This window comes from Dipodomys spectabilis, unplaced genomic scaffold (assembly GCF_019054845.1).
Source record: "Dipodomys spectabilis isolate Male_0828 unplaced genomic scaffold, ASM1905484v1 ptg000219l, whole genome shotgun sequence".
NCBI classification, from domain to species: Eukaryota; Metazoa; Chordata; class Mammalia; order Rodentia; family Heteromyidae; genus Dipodomys; species Dipodomys spectabilis.
Genome location: NW_024870896.1, coordinates 2,553,263 through 2,575,965, shown reverse-complemented (window position 1 = coordinate 2,575,965; position 22,703 = coordinate 2,553,263). Strand labels below are relative to the sequence as shown.

At 42.7% G+C, this 22,703-nt stretch overlaps 1 protein-coding gene across 1 annotated transcript in view; it reads left to right on the top strand.

Annotated features, from left to right (window-relative positions):
- Positions 1-247: 247 nt before the first annotated feature.
- Positions 248-22,703, top strand: part of Pias1 (protein inhibitor of activated STAT 1) — a 98,656-nt gene continuing 76,200 nt past the window's right edge. Inside the window, exon 1 of the mRNA XM_042697349.1 lies at positions 248-315. Coding sequence (XP_042553283.1) covers positions 292-315 — 24 coding nt within the window. The 5' untranslated portion in view covers positions 248-291. The remainder of the gene's footprint in view (positions 316-22,703) is intronic.

The window sequence follows — 22,703 nt, the reverse complement described above, 5'->3', positions numbered from 1 at the left end:
GGACTCCGGCCCGCAGGCGTGGGAGCCGGTACAGCACAGCCCCGGAGGAAGAAGAGGCGGGGAAGACCGGCGGAGAGTAACCGCCAGGGCCCGCCGCTTGGCGCCACTATTTAAATAGTACGTGAGGGCTTCGTCGTCGTGCGTGCCCCGGGCGGGGCCGCGAGCGCCGGGAGGGGCGGGGCTGGAGGCGGGGCCGGGCCGGGTCGGGCTGGGCCGGGCCTGGCCGGCGGGAGGGGAGGGCCCGGCGCAGGCCCCGGCGAGGCTCACTGCGCTTGCGCTGACAGACGCAAGATGGCGGACAGTGCGGAACTAAAGGTAAAGCGCAGCTCGAATTCACTTCTAATATTCGGCCGCGGAGACGGCGCCGCTGGAGCCGGGGGGGCTGGGTCCGGCCCCGGGGGCCGCTCCGGCCTGGCTCCACCCGGGCCTGACGCGGTAGGGACTGGTAGGGGGGGCGCCTCGGCCTCTCGGAGGGGGCTCGGCCGAGGCGGGCCGCGGGCCCCGGGCGCCTCGGGGGCGCTGACGGGTCGTCCCCGGCGTGTTATTGTTGTGGACGCGGCCGACGGCGCGGCGGGGAGGGGGCGCGGGTGCGGGCGGGCACCGCCGCGGTCGCCGGGGGCCGCGCGCCTGGGTTCGCGGCGGCCCCCGCCCCCATGGGGAGCCGGCGGGGGGCGGGGTGCTCGCGGGGCGCCGGGAGCCCCGCCGCCGCTTCCTCTTCCTCCCGAGCGCCCGGGGCTCCTGTCAGCGCCCGGCGCGGACCCGGGAACTCGCCCTGCCGTCCCCGCCGCCCGCCCGCCCGGCCCTACGCCTGACAGCCGGGGCCGGGCGCCGGCTGGCGGGAGCGCAGTCCTCGGGCGGCGGGCCGGGGCGGGAGGAGCGCCGGCAAAGTTTAGCGAGCCCCAGAGCCGGCGCCGGCCGTGGGGTTCCAGCGGGGTCTGCCCGGCGGGGTCCGCCCGGCGGGGCGCTTGCCCTCCCCCCCCTCCCCCGGTCCCGATCGCGGCGGGCCAGGGGCGTCGGGTCGGAGCTGTGGTGGGTGGTGAGTGCCGCGGCTCGACGCGTCTGGAGGGCGCGGGCAGCCTCGGGGCGGGGGGGGGGGGGTCTCGGCGCACGCCCTGGAGCCCCCCCCCTCCCGGGGCGCGGAGTGCGGGGGGTTCCCCCGCGCACACCCATGATGGCGATGCCGCGGCTGGCCGAGGTGAACGGTTCGTGTTTATGTCCCCGCCGCTGCCTTTTGTTGTGGGGACATCTTGCTGGCCATGTTGATTGGAACTAAATTCCAGCCCCCCCCCACCCCCACCCCGCGCCCCACTCCAACCCCCGATAAATAGAACGCCCCTCGGTGCCTCCCCCAACTGTACCAATCCCTCCCGCCTCGCGGGATCGGAGGGAAGGCGCCCCCACCCGCCCCCCACTCCTCTCCCGCCCCGCGCTCACCTGCGCGGGCGCCGGTGCCCGCACACCCCGCGCGCGGCCAGCCCCGCCGCCGCCGGGGAGGCGACAAAATGTGGCCCCGCTCGAGTAATTTTGGTGTTTTTTTTTTTTTTTTTTAATTGGTGAGCGAACAGTTCTGAACCAGCGCATGTTATTTCGAGGCTCCTAAAGGCGACATTCCCTTCTCTGCGGCTCCCTGCGCGTGTGAACCACGCAGCTGGGTTGTACCCCAGCCCCGGAGAACTGACAGCTTCTTGTCAAGAGTGGAGATCGGGATAGATCGGGATCAATCTTTTGGGGGTGGAGGGAGAGACTTAAATGATGCTTTCTCTTGATTCTTATAATCAACTTGTAGAAGGAGCCAGACGTGAGGTTTGTTTTGTTTTTGGAGATATCTCTTCTCTTCCTCCACCACCACCCCCCCTCCCCGGAAAAGCCTCACTGAAAAAGTCATTTCCCTACTAACTTTGCAGTGTTCACGTCTCAAGATTTGAGTGTTATGGTATTGCCTTTGAAGTGTCATTCTTTTGTTTTGGTTTCCTTCTAATTTGTTCAAGACAGAGCAGACTTAGAATGGATACTTTTCTTTTATGCCAGTTTCAAACTTGACTGGAAGGAGAAAGCCTCAGGATGTGAAATATTTGGAGATGATTAACTTTGGAAATTAAAAGAAGTACTCAACTGAAGATAGCGTGCTTTGAATAGTTTCTTGTAAAGTGAAGTCGCTTGTGCGGTGATTTTTGTTTTCTAATATTTACTTTGTTAGGAGTTGCATTTGAATGATAGCTAATCAGTTCTATTATACAGAGGCCATAGAGTGAAGCTGGAAAGCTTGTGGGGGCTTTAACAATATACTCTTAATGCTGTCCAAAGAAACTACTGCGAAAGGCACATGCTGGGAGATTTTCTTCTTTGTTCTTTCTCATTTTAAGCAAGTGCCTTAAGGATAGATGGGACCCCTGGTGTGAGTCTTGTTAGGTAAAGTTTCTCTTTACAAAAATGAGCCAGTGTCAAGACAAATACTGAACGCTTGGGGAAATGTTATTTTTGTAAAATTGGTCTCCCTTTTTACTTTCTCCCAAAGCTTGAGTCCTTCCAGAGGAGTCATTTTCTTTTATGTTCCTGTTGTATACTTTTCAAACTGTATTAACTGTTTTCACATGCTGGTATGTCATTGTGTATGCCTGAGGCTGAGGAACTGGTGGTGGGCTCTGAGGAACTTAGCTGGTGATGGTTGTGTTAACAGTTTTGTTAATACTTCACTGTAGGGTAGACGAATGGAGAGAAGAGGAGGGAAACACAGACGAGGTATATTCTATTAAAATGAAGAAGAATGAGGGAAGAGGGAATGGGTAGGAGAGAGTGGGTGAGGATATTGAAAGAGGTGACATTAAGAAATTGTATTCATAAGCTGCTTTGTTAAATGGCAATTCTTTTGTACAACTACTGAAAGATAAAGAAAAATACTTCACTGTGGTTAGATTTCCTTTTCTTTTTGGAGGGATAGGCAGAGGTGATCTTAGGAATGCCTACCGTAGTTATTCAAGAATGTGCATATGTAACTGTGCACTTAAATTTGGAAGATATTTTCTCAGAGTTTTTTGCTTGTGAGTTTTGGAGGTAAACAGCACTCGGCCTAGTAAGGTAGAAAAAAAATTAGAGTAAAAATTAAGAAAAGCCAAGATTTTTTAAAAGTTTTAAATGAAAATACAGTACTTCTAACTAGGAGGCATTGAGTAAATGCAGTGACTTTTTCATTATCCTAGGTCACAATCCATACGGTTTGGCTGTGGATTGTATTCACAGTCGTGTTCCTCATGGTCTTTTGTTTTGTTTTGTGTTTTGCTGTTTGTGGGGCTTGAACTCTGGGCCTGGGTGCTGGCCCTCAGCTCTTCAGTTCAAGGCTAGCACTCTTACCACTTGAGCCACAGAGCCACTTCCAATTTTCTGGTGGCTCATTGGAGATAAGAGTCTCACGGACTTTCCTGCCCAGGCTGGCTTTACAGGGCGATTCTCAGATCTCAGCCTCCTAAGTAGCTAGGCTGACAGGTATGAGCCACCAGCACCCTGCTTCCTCGTGGTCTTTTTAGTGACTCCTTTTAAATCTATGGCAATCTTGCAAAGATCAATAGGAAAAACAGATCTGTATTCTCTATTTGAAAAGTGAAAGCTGTAGCACTTAAGAAATTGCCAATAAAAAATTAAATTGTGAGTCATACATGTCAAAACCAGTTCTCTATGCACATTTGTTTATGAAAAGTTTTAATTTTTTGTTAGGGAAATACCCATAAAGTGATGTTTGAGACTGTGAACGGGGGAACATTGTATTATCTTTAGGAATTTAAAAAATTAGAAAGGTGTGCTGTCCAGATGATTTTTGTAATTAAGAATCTGACAGGGGCTCAGAAGGTGGCTCTGTGGTATAGTGCATGCCTTGCATGCATGAGGCCCTGGGTTCGATTCCTACATAAGCAGAAAAAGCCAGAAGTGGCGCTATGGCTCAAGTGGTAGAGCACTAGCCTTGAGTTGAAGAGCTGAGGGACAGCGCCCAAGCACAGAGTTCAGGCCCCACAACCAAAAAAAAAAAAAAAATCTGACTCTCTGTGTGTGTGTGTGTGTGTGTGTGTGTGTGTGTGTGTGTGTGTGTGTGTGTGTGTGTGTGTCTGGGCACTGTCCCTCAGCTCTTCAGCTCTATCACTTGAGCCACAGCACCACTTCCGGTTTTCTGGTGATTAATTGGAGATAAGAGTGTCAGGGAAGCTGGGCGCTGGTGGCTCACACCTATAATCCTAGCTACTCAGGAGGCTGAGATCTGAGGATCACTGCTCAAAGCCAACCCGGGCAGGAAACCAGAAGTGGCATTGTGGCTCAAGAGGTAGCGTGCTCGCCTTGAGCTGAAGAGCACAGGGACAGTGCCTAAGCCCAAAGTTCAAGCCTCAAGACCAACCAAAAAAAAAAGTCTCGCAGACTTTCCTGCCAGGGATGGCTTTGAACCTTGATGCTCAAATCTCAGCCTCCTGAGTAGCTAGGATTACAGGCATGTGCCACCAGGGCCTGGCTGATTTGACAGTTTAATGTAGCTCCTCTTAAAGTAGCTCTCCCCCTGCCCCTCCCTTCTTTGCTCTGTCTCCTTTTTCTGCTCCACACTTCTCTCCTGTCTTTCTGCCCTTCCCCCTTTTTCAGGCAGGGTCTTACCATGTATCCTAGACTGCTGGAGAACTGGCAGCCCTCCTGTATCAGCTTTCAGAGGATCTTAGGGATGCACCACCACACCTGGTTTCCAAAGGACTTTTTTCTTGACAATTGTGTGTGTGTGTTAAAACTCAACCAAGTTACATCACTGTTTGTATTAACTCAGAAGGAACAGTAGGAAGGAAGAAGTTCATTATTATTTTAGTGGAATAAAGGAATTCAATAGCTAGAGAAGCCATACAAGTATCTTGTTAGAAAATTCAATTGTCATTTTGTCTTGTTTTTATGAAATAACCACTTAGTTTTAATCTTTGTAGTATAATTTTTGCAGCTAAATCTGAAAATTAATGGATTTGATTTTAATCTCCATAACTTGCATTTGTGAAGTGCCACATTTAGATGGTTTTTGTTTTACATCGTTATTTTTGGGAACAGCACTTAGAAACAAAATATAAAAAATGTTAGTTTTTAACCGGGTTCCAGTGGCTCACACCTGTAATCCTAGATCTGAGGATCATGGTTTCAAAGACAGTTCAGGCAGTCAAGTCCATGAGACGTCTCCAATTAACCACCAGAAAGCTGGAAGTGGTACTGTGGCGCAAGTAGTAGAGTGCCTAGTCTTGAGCACAAAGAAGCTCTGGGACAGTTCCCAGGCCCTCAGTTCAAGCCCCAGGACTGGCAAAAAGAAAAGAAAGTCAAATTTATTTTTTTAATCTTAGCTTTTAAGTATTTCATGTAACTTTTGAAGTACTGCTTTTTTTCCTTCATGGGTTTCTACTGGGTGACTGCATTGTCTCTCTGCAAAGAGGGTATGGCAGTTCCTGTTGATGGCAGTAGTGTTTAGTGGCCAGTCCACAGCTGAGTAATGTTGTTTCTCTTGGTGAGGAATTTGGGTTCAATATAATGGATACTCTTTCTGGTTGGTAAGTAGGGGTAAGAAAATTAAATAGTTGGTAGTTGTGGTTGTTGTGAAACTCGGAAGAATTTCATAAAAATGGGATTTTTACGAGATGTGCCCTTTAAAAGCAAACAAAATCTTGATTCATTACTTCATAGAATCAATTGTATTGTTTTCTGAAGTATTAGCTCTGGCAGTAAACATATTGTTTTTATTTAATGTTTGAATTATAAGGTTAGTTATATTACTTTTCAGTTCATAATGTATCACAAAATCTCCGCTGATCTTTCTAACAGTTCTTTCAGGTAAGGAAATAATAACTCCCTTTTATAGATAAAGGGAGCCTGGAAAGGGTAATACTAGCTCAGGATCTTTCAAATAGAAATTTGTGGTAGAAATTTGTGGGTTAGCAGTTTAAAAACACTTTTTGAATTTTTTTTTTGTTTGTTTGCTGGTGCTGGGACTTGAACTCTGGGCCTGGTTGCTGTCTCCGAGCTTCTTTTTGTTCAAGGCAAACGCTCTACACTTGAGCCACAGCACCACTTCTGGCTTTTTTGAGTAGTTTATTGGAGATACGAGTCTCATGGACTTTCCTGCCCAGGCTGTGAAATTATTATTTTTAAGTAGTTGTACAAGGGTTTTCAATTCAACATGTCAGTTTATGAGTACAATGCATCTTGATCATTGCCACTCTTTTCACATTTGCCCCATTTCTCCCAACCACATTCATCCCCTCAGTTTTCCTTCACTGTAGGCCTACTCAAAGGTATATGACCATGAGTTCTAGAGCTAGGATGCCTAGCTCATAAAGAATTCTAGTTATGTTGTTGGTAATATTTTCCCTTTGCTCTATGCCAAAGTATTTTTGGATGTTCTTTATGATTTCTACAAAATTTATAGGAAAAAGTTTAGAATTTCTTAGTTGAAATTATACATGTTTTTGCAAATACCATTTTGATTGGGAAAATTTCAGAATATTGAAAAGTAAGTAGAAAAATAACACCTATAACATCTGGGTACTTATGCCTATAGACTTTGTTTAAGTGACTATATATTCATCACAAAAAGAGATCACTTTTTTTTTAATTTTTAATCTGTTATTTTAATAGCTGTCTTTCTAGGTTAGGTTTAGGTTACATTGTATTTTAGTCAGCACATCCTTATAATTACACGATTAGGTTCTTTTTCGTTGTTGTTGTTATTGTTCTTTTCTTTTTTGGTGGAGATGTTGAGTATTTAACCCAGGGCCTTTATACAAAATGTACAGATTTTCAAAAGTTTTACTTTAAATATTAGTACCAAGCATAGTTAGTATTAAGTATATAAATAAATTATTATAAAATATGTTAATATAGTAAAGTGCTGGTAGCTCATGCCTGTAATCCTAGCTACTCAGGAGGCTGAGATCTGAGGATCCCAGTTCAAAGCCAGCCTGGGCAGGAAAGTCTGTGAGACTCTTATCTCCAGTTAACCACCGGAAAACTTGGAATTGGAGCTGTGGATCAAGTGGTCATGTGCTCGCCTTGAGCTGAAGAGCTGAGGGCCAGCACCCAGGCCCAGAGTTCAAGCCCCACGATCAAATAAATAAATAAATAAGTTATATATATATATATATACACACACACACACACATATTAATACACTAGACCTTTCATCCACTTAAGTGAGAAAAGCAAGTGGTTTTCTGATTCAAGTGTGTAAGTGAAGTAAATTAGTAATTCTTACTTTATTCATTCTTTTACATTCATTGTTTCTGGTTTTTACAATGTGTCAGATAAGATTGCTAAATCATGACAGGAATAGATTTTGCACAATGTAAGCAAACATTGCTTTTGAATCAAAACACATGATAAAATATGAAATAGATTGTGTGAATTAATTATATTTTTTCAAGTATGTATGATTTTGGAGTTTACAGTAATCAATATTATAAGTTTTGTGCCCTGTTCTTGCCAGGATTTTTTTTTGTGTTTTTTGTTTTCCCCCTTGGTCAGTAATAGAGATTGAACTCAGGGCCTGGATACTGTCCTTGAGCTCTTTTGCTTAAGACTAGCATGTTACTGTTTTAAGCCACAGCACTGGTTTTCTGGTGTTTAATTGGATATAAGAGGCTCACGGATATTCCTCCCTGGATTGGCTTTGAACATTGATCCTTAGATCTCAGCCTCCTGAGTAGCTAGGTTTACAGGTATGAGCCACTAGGGCCTGGCTATTCTTGCCAGTTTTTAACTAGCTTATTAAAAATTTTTAAAGAAAGTGGAAATGAGAATTTGCTCTTTTTTAATCTCAAGGCAGATTTATCATGGTGTTAAATTGGTAAGTAATATTAAGTAGTTGGTTATAGAAAAATTACATAAATAGTGAAAACGTTTTTCTATTTCAAAGAGAAATTTACATGGGCTAACATAGTTAATAAATGCTTATATAAACTTATGTAAATTAAGAATACTATTTTTTTTAATGACAAGACCACTTTATAGCCCAGCCTGGTCTTAAAAAAGAAGCAATTAATATTTTTACCATATACAACCATGTTTATGGTAAAACTATTGCTTTGTTTTTTGTTTTGTTTTTTTGGGGAGACAGATTAATACTGTTTTTTTTTAAATTTAATTTTATTTGAGAACATACTGTACAGAGGGGTTACAATTACATGGGCAGGATAATGCATACATTTCTTACCAAGCATTACAGCCTCCTCCTTTGTTTCAGATTAATACTTTTTTTCTTGTTGGTCATGGGGCCTGAATTCTGGGCCTGGGCCCTGTCCCTCATCTCTTCAGTTCAAGGCTAGAGCTCTACCACTTGAGCCACAGCACCATTTCCAGCATTTTCTGCTTATGTGGTGCTGAGGAATCGAACCCAGGGCCTCATGCATGCAAAGTAAGCACTCTACCACTGAGCCACCTTCCCAGCCCCACTTTTTTTCTTTTTTCTTTTCCTTTTTTTTTTAAACTCAAAGCTTGGGGCTTGCTAGGCTGGCAGTCTACCCCCTAGCCATATTCTAGTTCTTTTTGTGTTATTTTTTAGATAGAAATCTTGAATTTTTGCCCAAGATCCTCTATGTATGCTTGCTAGCTTTGATAGCAGGCACCTGTCATCATATTTGATGTATTTTTTGCCTAGTTTGGCCTTGAACCATGATCTTCTTGAGATCTCTGCCTCCTGAGTAGCTGGAATTATAGGTGTACTTCTCTATGCCTCACCTGATAATTGTTTAGTACGCTTTAATTCTAGGTAAATACTTCATACGCTTGAGTTTGTGTTTCCTGGAACTGAGTATGTAGGATAATACTGAACATTTTGTTTTAGAAGTTAATTGGAGTTTTATTTGTAACTTTAGTAATACAGTAGCTCCCTTTATTTCAAACATCTGTTATCACAACCATGTAATCTATCTAAAGGAACAACATGTATTTGTGAATAGGATATAGTAGTAGTGAAGACTGTCAGTGTTGTTGGGTTTGCATTAAAGTCTTTGATTCTGAGATTTCTGTTACTCTTACCTTTAGTCCCTTCTCTCCCCCCCCACCCCCCAACATAATTTTAAGATTATCATTCACTTTTAGGTTATTTTACTGATCTAACTAAACTGTGATGATGTTAGGACCAAAAGAATAAGATTAGCTTTGAGCTTTAAAAAAAATCTTAAAGCTCATTTACTGCAAAATCTAACAGATCTTGTCATTTTAGAAAATCTTATCTAATGGCTAGTTTTAAAAATTGATTCATTTTTGCTACGTTGGGGGATTGAACCAAAGGTCTTGCACATATGCTACCTCTAAGCTATATCCCTAATCAAAGGCTGGCTAGTTTGTTTTGAGACAGTTTCCATATATAGTCCAGGCTGACCTTGAATCCAGGAATATTCTAGAAACACCCCTCCCCATCATTATTATTTTAAACAGGAACATTTTGCTGCTTTATCTGGGCTAGTCTTAAACTCCTGGGATTAAAATTTCAGCCTCAGCCTACAGGTAGCCAAAACTAGGCATACATCACTGTACTGATTAGGTTTGAGTCTCGTACCTCTCTATATTTAACCTTTTTTTTTGGGGGGGGGGGGTTGTGGGACTTGAACTCTGGACTTGGGAGCTGTCCCTAAGCTCTTCAGCTCAAGGCTGAAGAGCTACAGTACCACTTGAGCTACAGTACCACTTCTGGTTTTCTGATGGTTTATTGGAGATAAGAGTTTCACAGCATTTCCTGCCTGTGCTGGCTTTGCACCGCAATCCTCAGATCTCGGCCTCCTGAGTAGCTAGGATGAAAGGTGTGAGCCACCAGCACCCGGCTGATTTTTTTTTTTAATAATTTTTTTTGGGGGGTCCGGTCGTGGGGCCTGAACTCTGGGTCTGGGCACTGTCCCTCAGCTCTTCAGCTCAAGGCTAGCCCTCTACTACTTGAGCCACAGTGCCACTTCTGGCTTTTTTCTTTTTGCTTATGTGGTGCTGAGGAATCGAACCCAGGGCCTCAGGCATGCAAGGCAAGTGCTCTGCTACTGAGCCACCTTCCCAGCCCTGGCTGATGTTTTTATAATTGGCAGAACTTCATTTTTATTCTGGAAAAGTGGTGTTTTTGAACGCCAAATAACAGATACATAAAGTTAAATGGTTACTTCTTTCATATATATTTTCTCAAGGTAGTTTTTGGAGGAAAGAGGTATAGAAGTAATAAGGAAAAGATACAAAACAGTTACTGTGGAAGTTTGAATATCTTGCTGAAAAACATAGTGAGATGCCAGTGTACATTGAGATAAACAATTGTGGATATATTGTAGCATATGCTTACCTGAGTGCTTGTATTCTTTTTTCCTGCAAAGTAAGTTGCAGTTGAATGGAGAGTTTTGCAAAGGATTTTTTTTAAGTGGCTGACCTTGGAATCTTATTAAACTTGGACCTGAATGGGTTTGATGGAGAGAGTGATAACATTAATTAATTATAGATTTTAGGAAATTCGATTGTTGCATTGAGACAAGGATAGGAGGTTGTAGTTAGAAAATGAGTGTTTGAATCACTGATTTTGAAGGGGTAAGATTAGGGAATGGTCTAGGAAGTTACTATGGTAGTGAGTGGAGAATAATGGTGAGTTAAATTGGAGCCTGGATGACTTGAGGAAGGTGCTAAAACCTTTGATGAGTCACAGGTATATTCTAGAGTTGTATTGTACAAACTGTAGTCAATAATTGAATTTGCTTCCAAGTATAAAATATATGCTGCATTTTGAGGCATAGAATGAAAAAAGTTGTTTTGTATTGATAATGTATTGAAGCAATAATATTTTGGATTTACCTGGTATTTGAGTAAAATTATTATTGATATTAAGATTAATTTCACTTGCTTCTTAAATTTTTTTTGAGTAGTTACAAATGTGAACTAGAGCCCTGAACATGTTAGGCAAAAATTAACTATCACCAGTTACTACCACTGTCTAATCCTTTCCTTAGCTTTTAAACTGTGTCCAGTAGAAAACTTTAAAATTATATATGTAGTTCACAGTTGAAGCTTTTTATTGTTGCTTGTTTTACTTCACTGGGGTTTGAACTCAGGAACTTGCTAGGCAGATGCTCTGCTTATTGCTTGAGCCATACTTCAGCTCTTGGACAGCACTTTTCTATAGATAGTAGCACCAGTAAGCAGTTATGAGTGTTAGGAGGGAAGGCATCTGTAGGGTTCTATAGAACCTAGTCTGTAGAACCTTTGAGAAAGAGACTGACCAGCTAACCAACTTAACCACCAAACTGTCCTCCCTCCCTCTTTTCCTCTTTCCTTCCCTCTCATTTTTCCCTTAATAATTAGATATAATGGGTTCTTTCAAAATATGCCAGTATAAATATCCTTTGCTGTCAAAATCTGTTTGGGTCATGAATTTAGATAGTCCATACTAGTTGAGTAGTCCAGAACATTTTTAAAATACATAAGATTGCCACTGGAGGATTGGGATTGCCGCTAAATAGAACCTTTGTCTAGCATGCCTTGAGTTTCATACCTGTTACTACAAAACAGATAAACAGATCGCTAATAGAGAATCATTTCAGAAAATTGAGGAAGGTGATTGAGGTTAATCGTATACATAGCATTTTAACTGAGTGCAATAATATGGCCATACTGACTGTGTATTTAGTGATGGTAGTTCACATGTTTTAGACATGTTTTGTCATCCTCAATTCCACAGTATCCATATATTTTTGGGGGGGGGGGAGGGAGAGTTGTGGGTCTTGAACTGGGCACTGCCCCTGAGCTCTTCAGCTCAAGGCTAACGCTTTACCACTTTGAGCCACAGTGCCACTTCTGGTTTTCCGGTGGTTAATTGGAGATCAAAGTCTCACAGACTTTCCTGCCTGGGCAGGCTTTGAACTGCAATCCTCAGATCTCAGCCTCCTGAGTAGCTAGGATGACAGGCATAAGCCACCTGCCCTGGCCCATCTGAAAATTCTTTTATGAATTAGAAAGAAATGAGGATAGCAAACAGTTAGGATAATAGAAGTTTTATAACCAACTAAGTAAATTCATACAATGTTATATTAACTAAACATTTCTTTCTATACTTTTACTATATTAATATGATTTGAGAAGGAACTATATAGAATGTTGAATTTTCTGAACTTGTTTTACTCCAGGTTTGGATACTTATTACCACTATGAATCTAGTTAGAAGAATGATCAATTATACTATCCTATTTACTTAAAATTGAAGGTCTTTAAAGTATCAAGCTCAGTCAAATTGCTTCTTACAATGTTCTTCCTACTATGAAACCTGGATCTTATACATGCTAGACAAGTGCATATGATGCTTTCTCCCTTCTTCAATTTAAAACAAATCTAAAATGTGAATGTCTAATTAAAGAGCATTGATAGAAGCATCATATTCACAGTAAGAGTAGAAATATATCTAAAACTCTCTGAGCCATATCTGGATTATATTTCATTGGCACCTGATTATTACAGACTGTTGGACAATGATCAACAGTAGAAATGGGTCTCACTAGTTAAAGAAAAAGAGCCTTCAACAATACTTTAAGAATAGACTGGTATATCTTAGGTGCAAGTTGCAGAAAACTTTTGATTTATAGAGCTTTTCACAAGTGTGGGCTGCTTTAAAAGGTTGCGAACTCTTAGAAGTGTTTAGGCAGAACCTGGAAGGTTATTAATCAAGAAGTATGGTGAAACAATATATTAGATGGAAGATTGGATAGGAACATCTTGCTTGCTGAGTTCTCTACCACTTGAGAGCCACACCTCGAGTTCTTTTTTCCAAAAATGTTTTAAAATATTTATGTATAATTGTCAGTATGTTTGCAGCATTGTGTGGCCTTCGAATCTGACTTTCGAATCTGAGTTCTGTTACTTTACTGTTTTGTAACTATACCTTACATACAGATCAGTTACTTCTGTTCTTTTTCTTCTTTTCTTATATATTTTTGCTGGTACTGGGGCTGAAAGGCCTGCTTCTTTCTTGGCTTGCTTAGTGCTGGTGCCTTGTCACTTGAGCCATATCTCTAGCCTTGCATTTTGCTGGCTAATTAGAGATGGAGTCTCATAGACTTGTACTTTGAACCTTCATCCTCCAGGTCTCAACTTTTTGAGTAGCTAAGGTTGCAAGCGTGAGCCACTAGTACCCAGATTCTTAGTCTTTCTTTTTTTTAAAACCCATCCTGTCTGTTGCTGCTTAATAACGTCCTGTAGCACTATGTTCATCACATTTTTACCTTCCCATGTTTAGTTACTTATTCCACTGCCTCCTTTCCTTTCCTTCCCTTTCCCTTTCCCTTTCCCTTTCCCTTTCCCTTTCCCTTTCCCTTCCCTTTTTTTGCCAATCCTGGGGCTTGAGCTCAGAGCCTGGGCACTGTCCCTGAGCTTCTTTTTTGCTCAAGGCTAGCAATCTACCACTTGAGCCACAGTGCCATTTCTGGCATTTTCTGTTTATGTGGTACTGAGGAACCCAGAGCTTTATGCATTCTTTTTTTGAACTCTGGGCTTGGGTGCTGTCCCTCAGCTCTTCAGCTCAAGGCAAGCGCTCTACCACTTGAGCTACAGTACCACTTCCATTTTTCTGGTGGTTTATTGGAGATAGGAGTCTCACAGTCTTTCCTGACCAGGCTGACTTTGAACCATGATCCTCAGATCTCAGCCTCCTGAGTACCTAGGATTATAGGTGTGAGCCACCAGCACCTGGCATAGAGCTTTTTTTTTTTGTCCAGTCGTGGGGCCTGAACTCTGGGCCTGGGCGCTGTCCCTCAGCTCTTCAGCTCAAGGCTAGCGCTCTACCACTTGAGCCACAGCGCCACTTCCGACTTTTTTCTTTTTTTTGCTTATGTGGTGCTGAGGAATCGAACCCAGGGCCTCAGGCATGCAAGGCAAGCACTCTACCACTGAGCCACACTCCCAACCCCCAGTAAATCATTTTGAAGCTAGTCCAGGCAGAAAAGTCAGCTAGGCTCCATCTACAAAAATAATCAGCAAAAAGGAGGTGTGGCTCTGGTAGTATAGCACCTGTTTAACAAGTACCAAGGCCCTGAGTTCAAATCCCAGTCTTGCCTAAATAATAAATAAAAGCATTATTGAACATGTTCAGAACAATTTTTTCCCTAAATGAAAAGCACATTTTCCTGCCTCTGCATTAGAAGTTGACTAGTATGTTAGGGTTTTAAACTCTGAAGTTTTAAATTAAACTTTTTTACTATAAAAACATATCCAAATTTTAAAATATTCTGAATTAGATTTGTTATTTTTAGTATTCAAGTTACCACGATGAAGCTTTTAGAAGCACTTATCCATCTGTTTCATGAAATGTGGTAGTACATAAATGGGAATGATGCTTAAATTATCTATCAAAAATTGAAGACATGGTATACTATTTCAACAGTGTTCAGCTTATGCTTTGCCTGAAGGAGAATGAAATCTCTATTTATGTATAATCACAATATTTTGTCACTTTATGGGAGTTCAGTGTAATCAATATGAAGGAATAGAGACCAGGAGAGGAGGAAGATGATCAGCGGGGGGGTAGTGCTGCAGGTCATTTTTCCAGTTATCTTATGTTGAGACGTAAATAAAAGATGAGAAATTGGATGGAAGAAGGTTGTGGAGAAATAAATAACCAGCTTGATTTCCTTCTTTGAGTAGACACTGTCTAACTAGGTTTTCTGGTTGAACTAGGCATTATTGACAAATTGTTCATCTACCAGCTGCTTGTTAACTATTTCTAATAGGAAGGATTTGGAATGAGCCAGAATTTAGTCCCATTGAATACGAATAAATTATCTGACCTTGAAAATAATGAATAAGATATTTTTGTTGTTACTGTAAAGACTTCAGCATATGCAGTTATAAAATCTGATTATTCCGGAGAGGAGTTCTCAAGATGGCGACGGGGCAGTAGGGAAACGCCACAGCTCTCTCCAACCAAAAAGAGAGTTCGAGTTCCAACCTTTAATCTCCCCAAGAGACCGACAACAACAAAAAGACGAACACTCAGAGAAAAACCAGAGGTGGAAAATAACAAAAAAAAGAAAGAGAGGAAAAGAAGAATTTCAGAACAGAGAAGAGCGAAGACCCCTCCCCCAACCTTTACTGGCCGCGCGGCAGTGCGCCAAGCCGCCTGCCAGCCGGCCCGGCAGGGGCTGCCGGAGCCACAGAGACACAGGGGGCTGCTTGCAGATCACCAGGTACCGGATTGCAGAACAGCGGATCGCCAGGAACAGAGAAACCTACCAGCCGGGAGTCTCCAGGAGGATCCCACCCCACCCATCACTCTCCACCGGAGCGGAGAGGCTCCATCCCGCCAAAGCCGCCCGGCACCAGCAGCGCCACAAAGGGACCTGTCGCGATCGCAACGACCCGGCGGGGGGGCCGCCCAACCCAGCCCGCAACCACCCCAACTGAACTCGGACTGCAACAACAACTGACGGACTGCAACAACAACTGACGACCTACAGGGTGAGTACCCATCAGGGGACAGGGAATCCATCAAGGGAGACCAGAGCTGGAGGGAATCCCCAGACCCTGACCTAGACTCCCTACCCCAACACCCGGACCACAGGACCCACTAAAACTGGGAACTGTTCGAGAGCCCCACCAGCCGGTGGAGCACACTCTGCTGGCAAGGCCAGAGCAAGAGCGCCCCGGGAAGGGAGCTTAAATGCTCAAGCCAGGAACAGTGCCCCTGGGTCAAGACTACCAACAGTAGAAGAAATTTGAACTGTGTCCTCCAGGCTGCATAACCAAGGTGGTATACACATTAGCACAGGCCTAACGAGCGCGCTCCAGGCTGGGGCCGGAACCAGGCCAGGGGACCGGCGCCTGAACAAAGCAAAAAGGGTCAGAAGTGGGGCTGTGGCTCAAATGGTAGGGTGCCAGCCCTGAGCTGAAGAGCTGAGGGACAGCACCCAAACCTAGAGTTCAAGCCCACAACCAGCCCAAAACAAACAAAAACACATCAGGAGCCCATAGCAGACTCCAGTATTTGGGAGAGTGCATCCAGAGCATCTGATCTTCCCAAGAGCACCCGCAGGAGCAAACACAAGCAGTCTAGGCTGCTCAACCCTTCCAAAGGCGGGAATTGCTACAGCAGAGAGCTGAGAATCCTAAGTGAATAGCAGCTGGAAATAGGCTCCCAACAGAATCCAGATCAGACACAGACTCTCTCTACCAATAGAGAATCAGCAACCAAGCAAAGACAGACACACCAAAACAAGATTGAAGAGCAGTCTCCTGAACCCCCATGCGAAAATCACAGAGAAAAATCACAAGGTTTACCACTACCCAGGACAGCAAGCTCACCTCAAAAGCCAGCAGCCACGCAGGGGAGAGCCCCAGTGGGAGCAAAGCAGGAATGGAAGACAAAAACTACATCCAAGGGTTGCTGGAGGCAATGACTCAAGAAATAAAGCGAGAAATGGATCAGAAATTGAAAGAGCACAAGGATGAACTATCAAAAGATATACAGGATATCAAACAAAAATTGGATGCAAAAATAGAAGCTGCACAAACCTCAGTAAGAAGTGAGATAAACGCCAAATTAGAGGTAATGCATACTGATATCACCTCATTGAGAGGTGAGATCAGTACTCTGAGAACCAACATTGAATCCATAAAGGGATCCATTTCCATCATGCAAACCACAATAGAAGCCACGGTCAACAGAGTGAATGAAATGGAAGGTAGAGTGTCAGATACAGAAGACAGAATACACCAACTGGACCAAAAAGTGACAGATATGGAAAAATCACTCAAATTAAACCAAAGGGAAATTCAAGAGCAAGCAGATAATGCTAAAAAATTTAACCTTCGCATAATCGGAGTGGACGAAGGTGAGGAATTCCAGAGCAAGGGAATGCAACACCTATTTAACAAGATAGTCAATGAAAATTTTCCCCACCTCAAAAACGACCATCTTAACTACATCACAAAAGCTTATCGAACACCCAACAAGCAAGATCCCAGGAGAAACACTTCTAGGCACATAATAGTAACAATGATGGATCTGAATAATAAGGAAACAATCCTGCATGCAGCAAAAATGAAGAAGGAGCTATACTACAACGGGAAAAAAATTAGAATCACTGCAGATCTCTCCACACAAACAATGAATGCAAGAAAAGCCTGGGAAAGCACCATACGAGCCCTGAGAGCCAATAACTGCCAACCCAGACTGATATACCCGGCAAAGCTAGCATTCACATTCGATGGAGAACTGAAAACTTTTAATAGCAAAGAAAAACTAAATGAATACATAAACATTAAGCCAGCATTACAAAGAATTCTAAGAGGGGGGACACAACCTGAAGAAAGCAACCAGGAACTGGGACCTGCCCCAAACAGGCATTACTCAAAGTCTAACTGAGCAAGCACAGGAGGAAAGGAAAGAAGAAAAACTTAGGAAAACGGAATGGCAGGGACAACAATGCATCTCTCTATACTTTCTCTTAATATAAATGGGCTGAATTCGCCAATTAAAAGAAAACGAACTGAGGACTGGATCAGAAAACAAGACCCATCCATCTGTTGCCTTCAGGAGACCCACCTCTCAGCCAAACATACAAACAAACTCAGCGTGAAGGGGTGGAAAAGGATCTACCAATCAAATTCCCCCAATAAGAAAGCAGGTGTAGCTATCCTGATATCTGACAAAATAAACTTTTCATTAAAATCAGTACAGAAAGACAAGGACGGACATTACATATTAATAAAGGGAACAATCCAAGAGGAGGATATAACCATCATCAACTTATATGCCCCAAATATCGGTGCACCCAGATATGTTAAACAAATGCTCTCAAACTTACAGAATAAAATAGATCCCAATACGATAATACTAGGAGACTTTAACACGCCACTCTCACCAAAGGACAGGTCTACCAACCAGAGGATTGGCAAAGAAGCTACCGAATTAAGTGAGGCCATACTTCAAGCGGAATTAACTGACATCTACCGAGTATTTCACCCTAAAACAACACAGTACACATTCTTCTCAGCAGCTCATGGAACTTTCTCCAAAATAGACCATATCATAGTTCATTCAAGGAACTTAAGCAAATACAAAGGGATCGACATAATCCCCTGTATCCTATCTGACCACAGTGGAATCAAGCTAGCTCTCAATAACAAAGCATACCGCAGAAATTTCTCTAATACATGGAAATTGAACAGCACACTCCTTAACAAGGCCTGGGTAACAGAAGAGATCAGAGAAGAAATAAAGCATTTCCTAGAACTCAATGAAAATGAAAACACCTCACAAAGAAACTTGTGGGACACAGCAAAAGCAGTCCTGAGGGGCAAATTTATTGCCCTCAGTGCCCACATCAAGAGAATGGAGACAGACCAAGTAAATAATCTCATGTTGCAACTAAAACAGCTAGAAAAACAAGAAAAAATGGGACCTAAAGCTACTAGACGAAGCCAGATAACCAAATTGAGAGCAGAGATTAACCAATTAGAAAATCAGAAAACCATAACCAAAATAAACCAAACAAAAAGCTGGTTCTTTGAAAAAATAAACAAAATTGATGGCCCGTTGGCAAGATTAATTAAAAAAAGAAGAGAGGAAACCCATATTAATAGGATTAGGGATGCCACGGGAAAAATCACAACACGTACCCAAGATATCCAAACAATTCTAACAGACTACTTTCAAAAGCTATACTCTCTAAAGGAAGAAAATCTGGCGGAAATGGATGCATTTTTAGAGAAATACAAGTTACCCAAACTGAGCAAAGAAGAAGTTAACCAATTAAATAAGCCAATATCCTATAATGAGATACAGGAAGCTATCAAAAGTCTTCCAACAAAAAAAAGCCCAGGACCAGATGGATCACAGCAGAATTCTATAAGACCTTTAAAGAAGAACTAATACCCATACTCCTCAAGCTCTTCAGAGAAACAGAGAAGGAGGGAGCTATCCCAAACTCATTCTACGAAGCCAATATCACACTCATCCCCAAACCAGGCAAAGACCCAACCAAAAAGGAGAATTACAGGCCAATCTCCTTGATGAACACAGATGCAAAGATCCTTAACAAGATTCTAGCTAACAGAATCCAGAAACACATAAAAAAAATAATACACTATGATCAGGTAGGCTTCATCCCAGAGACACAGGGATGGTTTAACATACGTAAGTCAATAAATGTAATCCAGCATATCAACAGAGCCAAGGTCAAGAATCACATGATTATCGCCACAGATGCAGAAAAGGCCTTTGATAAAATTCAACATTCATTCATGCTAAAAGCTCTGGAGAAAATAGGAATAGAAGGAACATTTCTAAAAACAATAAAAGCCATTTATGACAGACCAATAGCCAATATTATACTTAATGGGGAAAAGCTACAACCAATCCTCCTAAAAACAGGAACAAGGCAAGGATGTCCACTGTCTCCACTCCTCTTCAACATAGTCCTAGAACCCTTAGCCAGGGCAATAAGGCAAGAAAAAGACATTAAAGGGATCCACATAGGGAAAGAAGAAGTGAAACTATCCCTTTTTGCAGACGACATGATACTATACCTCCACGATCCCAAAAACTCCATCCCCAAACTTTTAGAAATCATAAGTCACTTCGGCAAAATAGCAGGATACAAAATAAACCCACAAAAATCAGTTGCCTTCCTATACACTGATAACGCACAGGAAGAGAGGGAAATAAAGGGAGCAACCCCATTCACAATAACCTCCCAAAAAATAAAATATTTAGGAATTAACCTAACCAAAGATGTAAAAGAACTATTTAATGAGAACTATAAAAAGTTAAAGAAAGAAATTGCAGAAGACACTAGGAAATGGAAAGACCTCCCATGCTCCTGGATAGGCCGACTTAATATAGTAAAGATGGTGATACTTCCAAAATTAATATACAAATTCAATGCAATTCCTATTAAAATCCCAATGACGTACATCACTGAAATACAGAAAACAGTCCAAAAATTTATATGGAACAACAAAAGACCTAGAATAGCCAAAACAATTCTAGGGGATAAAGACAATATGGGAGGGCTATCCATGCCGAACTTCAAACTCTACTACAGAGCTATAATCACAAAGACAGCATGGTACTGGCACAAAAACAGACCCGAAGACCAATGGAACAGAATAGAAGATCCAGATATAAATCCACAGGCCTACAACCAGCTGATATTCGACAAAGGAGCCAAAGACATACAATGGAAGAAACACAGCCTCTTCAACCGCTGGTGCTGGGAAAACTGGGCAGCCACATGCAGAAAACTAAAAGTGGACCCCAGCCTATCACCATGCACCAACATCAACTCAAAATGGATTAAAGACCTTAACATTAAACCTGAATCTCTGAAACTACTGCAGGACAGAGTAGGAGAGACACTTGAACTAATAGGCACAGGAAGGAACTTCCTGAACAGAGTCCCAGGGTCACAACAAGTTGGAGAGAGACTCGACAAATGGGACTACCTTAAAATAAAAAGCTTCTGCACAGCTAAATCTATCGCAACTAAGCTAGAAAGACAACCAACTAATTGGGAAAAAATATTTACCAGCAATATATCAGACAAGGGGTTAACATCCTGTATATACAGGGAACTCAAGAAACTAATCCCTCCCAAACCTAACAAACCAATTACTAAATGGGCAAGGGAACTAAAGAGGGACTTCTCAAATGAAGAAATAAAAATGGCAAAGAAACACATGAGGAAATGTTCATCATCCCTGGTGGTGAAGGAAATGCAAATAAAGACAACCCTGAGATACCACCTTACCCCAGTCAGAATGTCCCACATCCACAAATCAGCCAACGACAAATGCTGGAGGGGATGTGGAGAAAGAGGAACCCTATTACACTGCTGGTGGGAATGTACACTTATACAACCACTTTGGAAAGCAGTCTGGAGGGTCCTTAGAAAGCTAAAGATTGACCTCCCTTACGACCCAGTCATACCACTTCTAGGCATCTACCCTGAACAACAGGAACCAATATACAAGGACACGTGCACCTCCATGTTTATTGCAGCACTGTTCGCAATAGCTAGGATATGGAAACAACCTAGGTGCCCCACCACAGATGAATGGATCCAAAAATTGTGGTATCTATACACAATGGAATATTATGCAGCCATTAGAAATGACAAAATAATGGCATTTGCAGGGAAATGGATGGAGCTAGAAGGAATCATGTTGAGCGAGGTAAGCCAAGAACGAAGAGACAAACGGTACATGGTCTCCCTCATAAGTGGATGCTAAATCCAAAAGGTTAGTGATACGACAAAACTAACAGGACTTAAGAAACAAAGAACTCCCGCTCATCTGGTTGAACCACTACTAAATATCCTCATGCTGCTGATCACAAATATGGTATATAACATGTGAACACTGTTATATATTACAGACTGTGGTAGACAATTTGCTCCAGGGAAGTTAGAATGAACTTGTGACTTTGAAATTATGTAATCATTTAATCACAATCAAAAAAAAAAAAAAAAAAGAACCTCGGGGAAGGGAGGGAGGGAGGGGATGGTAGGGGGAAAACAATGGAGGGGGTAACAATGTTCAAGAGGAAGTGTACTCATAACCTCACTCATGTAACTGTGACCCTCTGTATAGTAGCTTTACAATAAAAAAAAAAAAAAAAAAAAAAAAAAAAATCTGATTATTCCTTTGCAGTTAGAGTAGAAGGTAAAAAAGTAAATTAAATGTGACACTTAAAAATTTCCACTTATTTATTGCCAGTCTTGGTGTGTGAACTCAGCGCCTGTGCACTGTCCCTGAGCTTCTTTTGCTCAAGGCTAGCACTCTACTACTTGAGCCATAGTGCCACTTCTGGCTTTTTCTATTTATGTTGTAGTGAGGAATTAAAACCAGGGCTTCATGCATGCTATGCAACCACTCTACCACTAAGCCACATTCCCAACCCTATTATTTTTTTGATGGTACTGGGATTTGAATTTAGGGCCTCATACTTGCTAGACAGGTGCTCTCCTACTTCAGCCATGCCTCCTATCCTTTTTGTTTTTTTGCCAGTCCTGGGGCTTGAACTCAGTGCCTGGGCACTGTCCCTGAGCTTCTTTTGCTCAAGACTAACACTCTGCCTGTTGAGCCACAGCACCACTTCCACTTTTCTGTTTATGTGATCCTGAGGAGTTAAACCCAGGGCTTCATGCATGGTAGGCAAGTACTCTAAAATGAAGCCATATTCCCAGCCCCCTTTTTGATTTGATTGTTGTTGTGGTGGTGGTGGTTGTGGTGGTGGTGGTGGTGGTAGTTGTTGTATGTGCTGGTCTTAGGATTGAACTCAGGGTCTGGCATTTCTCCAGATTATTTTACTCAAGGCTAGTGCTCTACCGCTTTAACCACAGTTCCACTTCAGGCCTTTTCTGAATAGTTTATTGGAGGAGGAAGAAAAGTCTCATGGCCTTTCCTGCAAGGGCTGGCTTTGAACTACAATGCTTAGATCTTAGCCTCCTGGGTAGCTGGGATTCTAGGTCAGAGCCACTAGTATCCAGCCCACCCCTTCCTTCCTTCCTTCCTTCCTTCCTTCCTTCCTTCCTTCCTTCCTTCCTTCCTTCCTTCCTTCCTTCCTTCCTTCCATCCCTTTTAGTCTGGGTGGTCTGAATGGGTTTCTTGTTTAGGTGAAATGACACAGTCATCATTTTAATTGTTGAGATGGTGATCTTATAAAGGTTTTGCATGGGCTGGTCTTGAACCATGACCCTGCT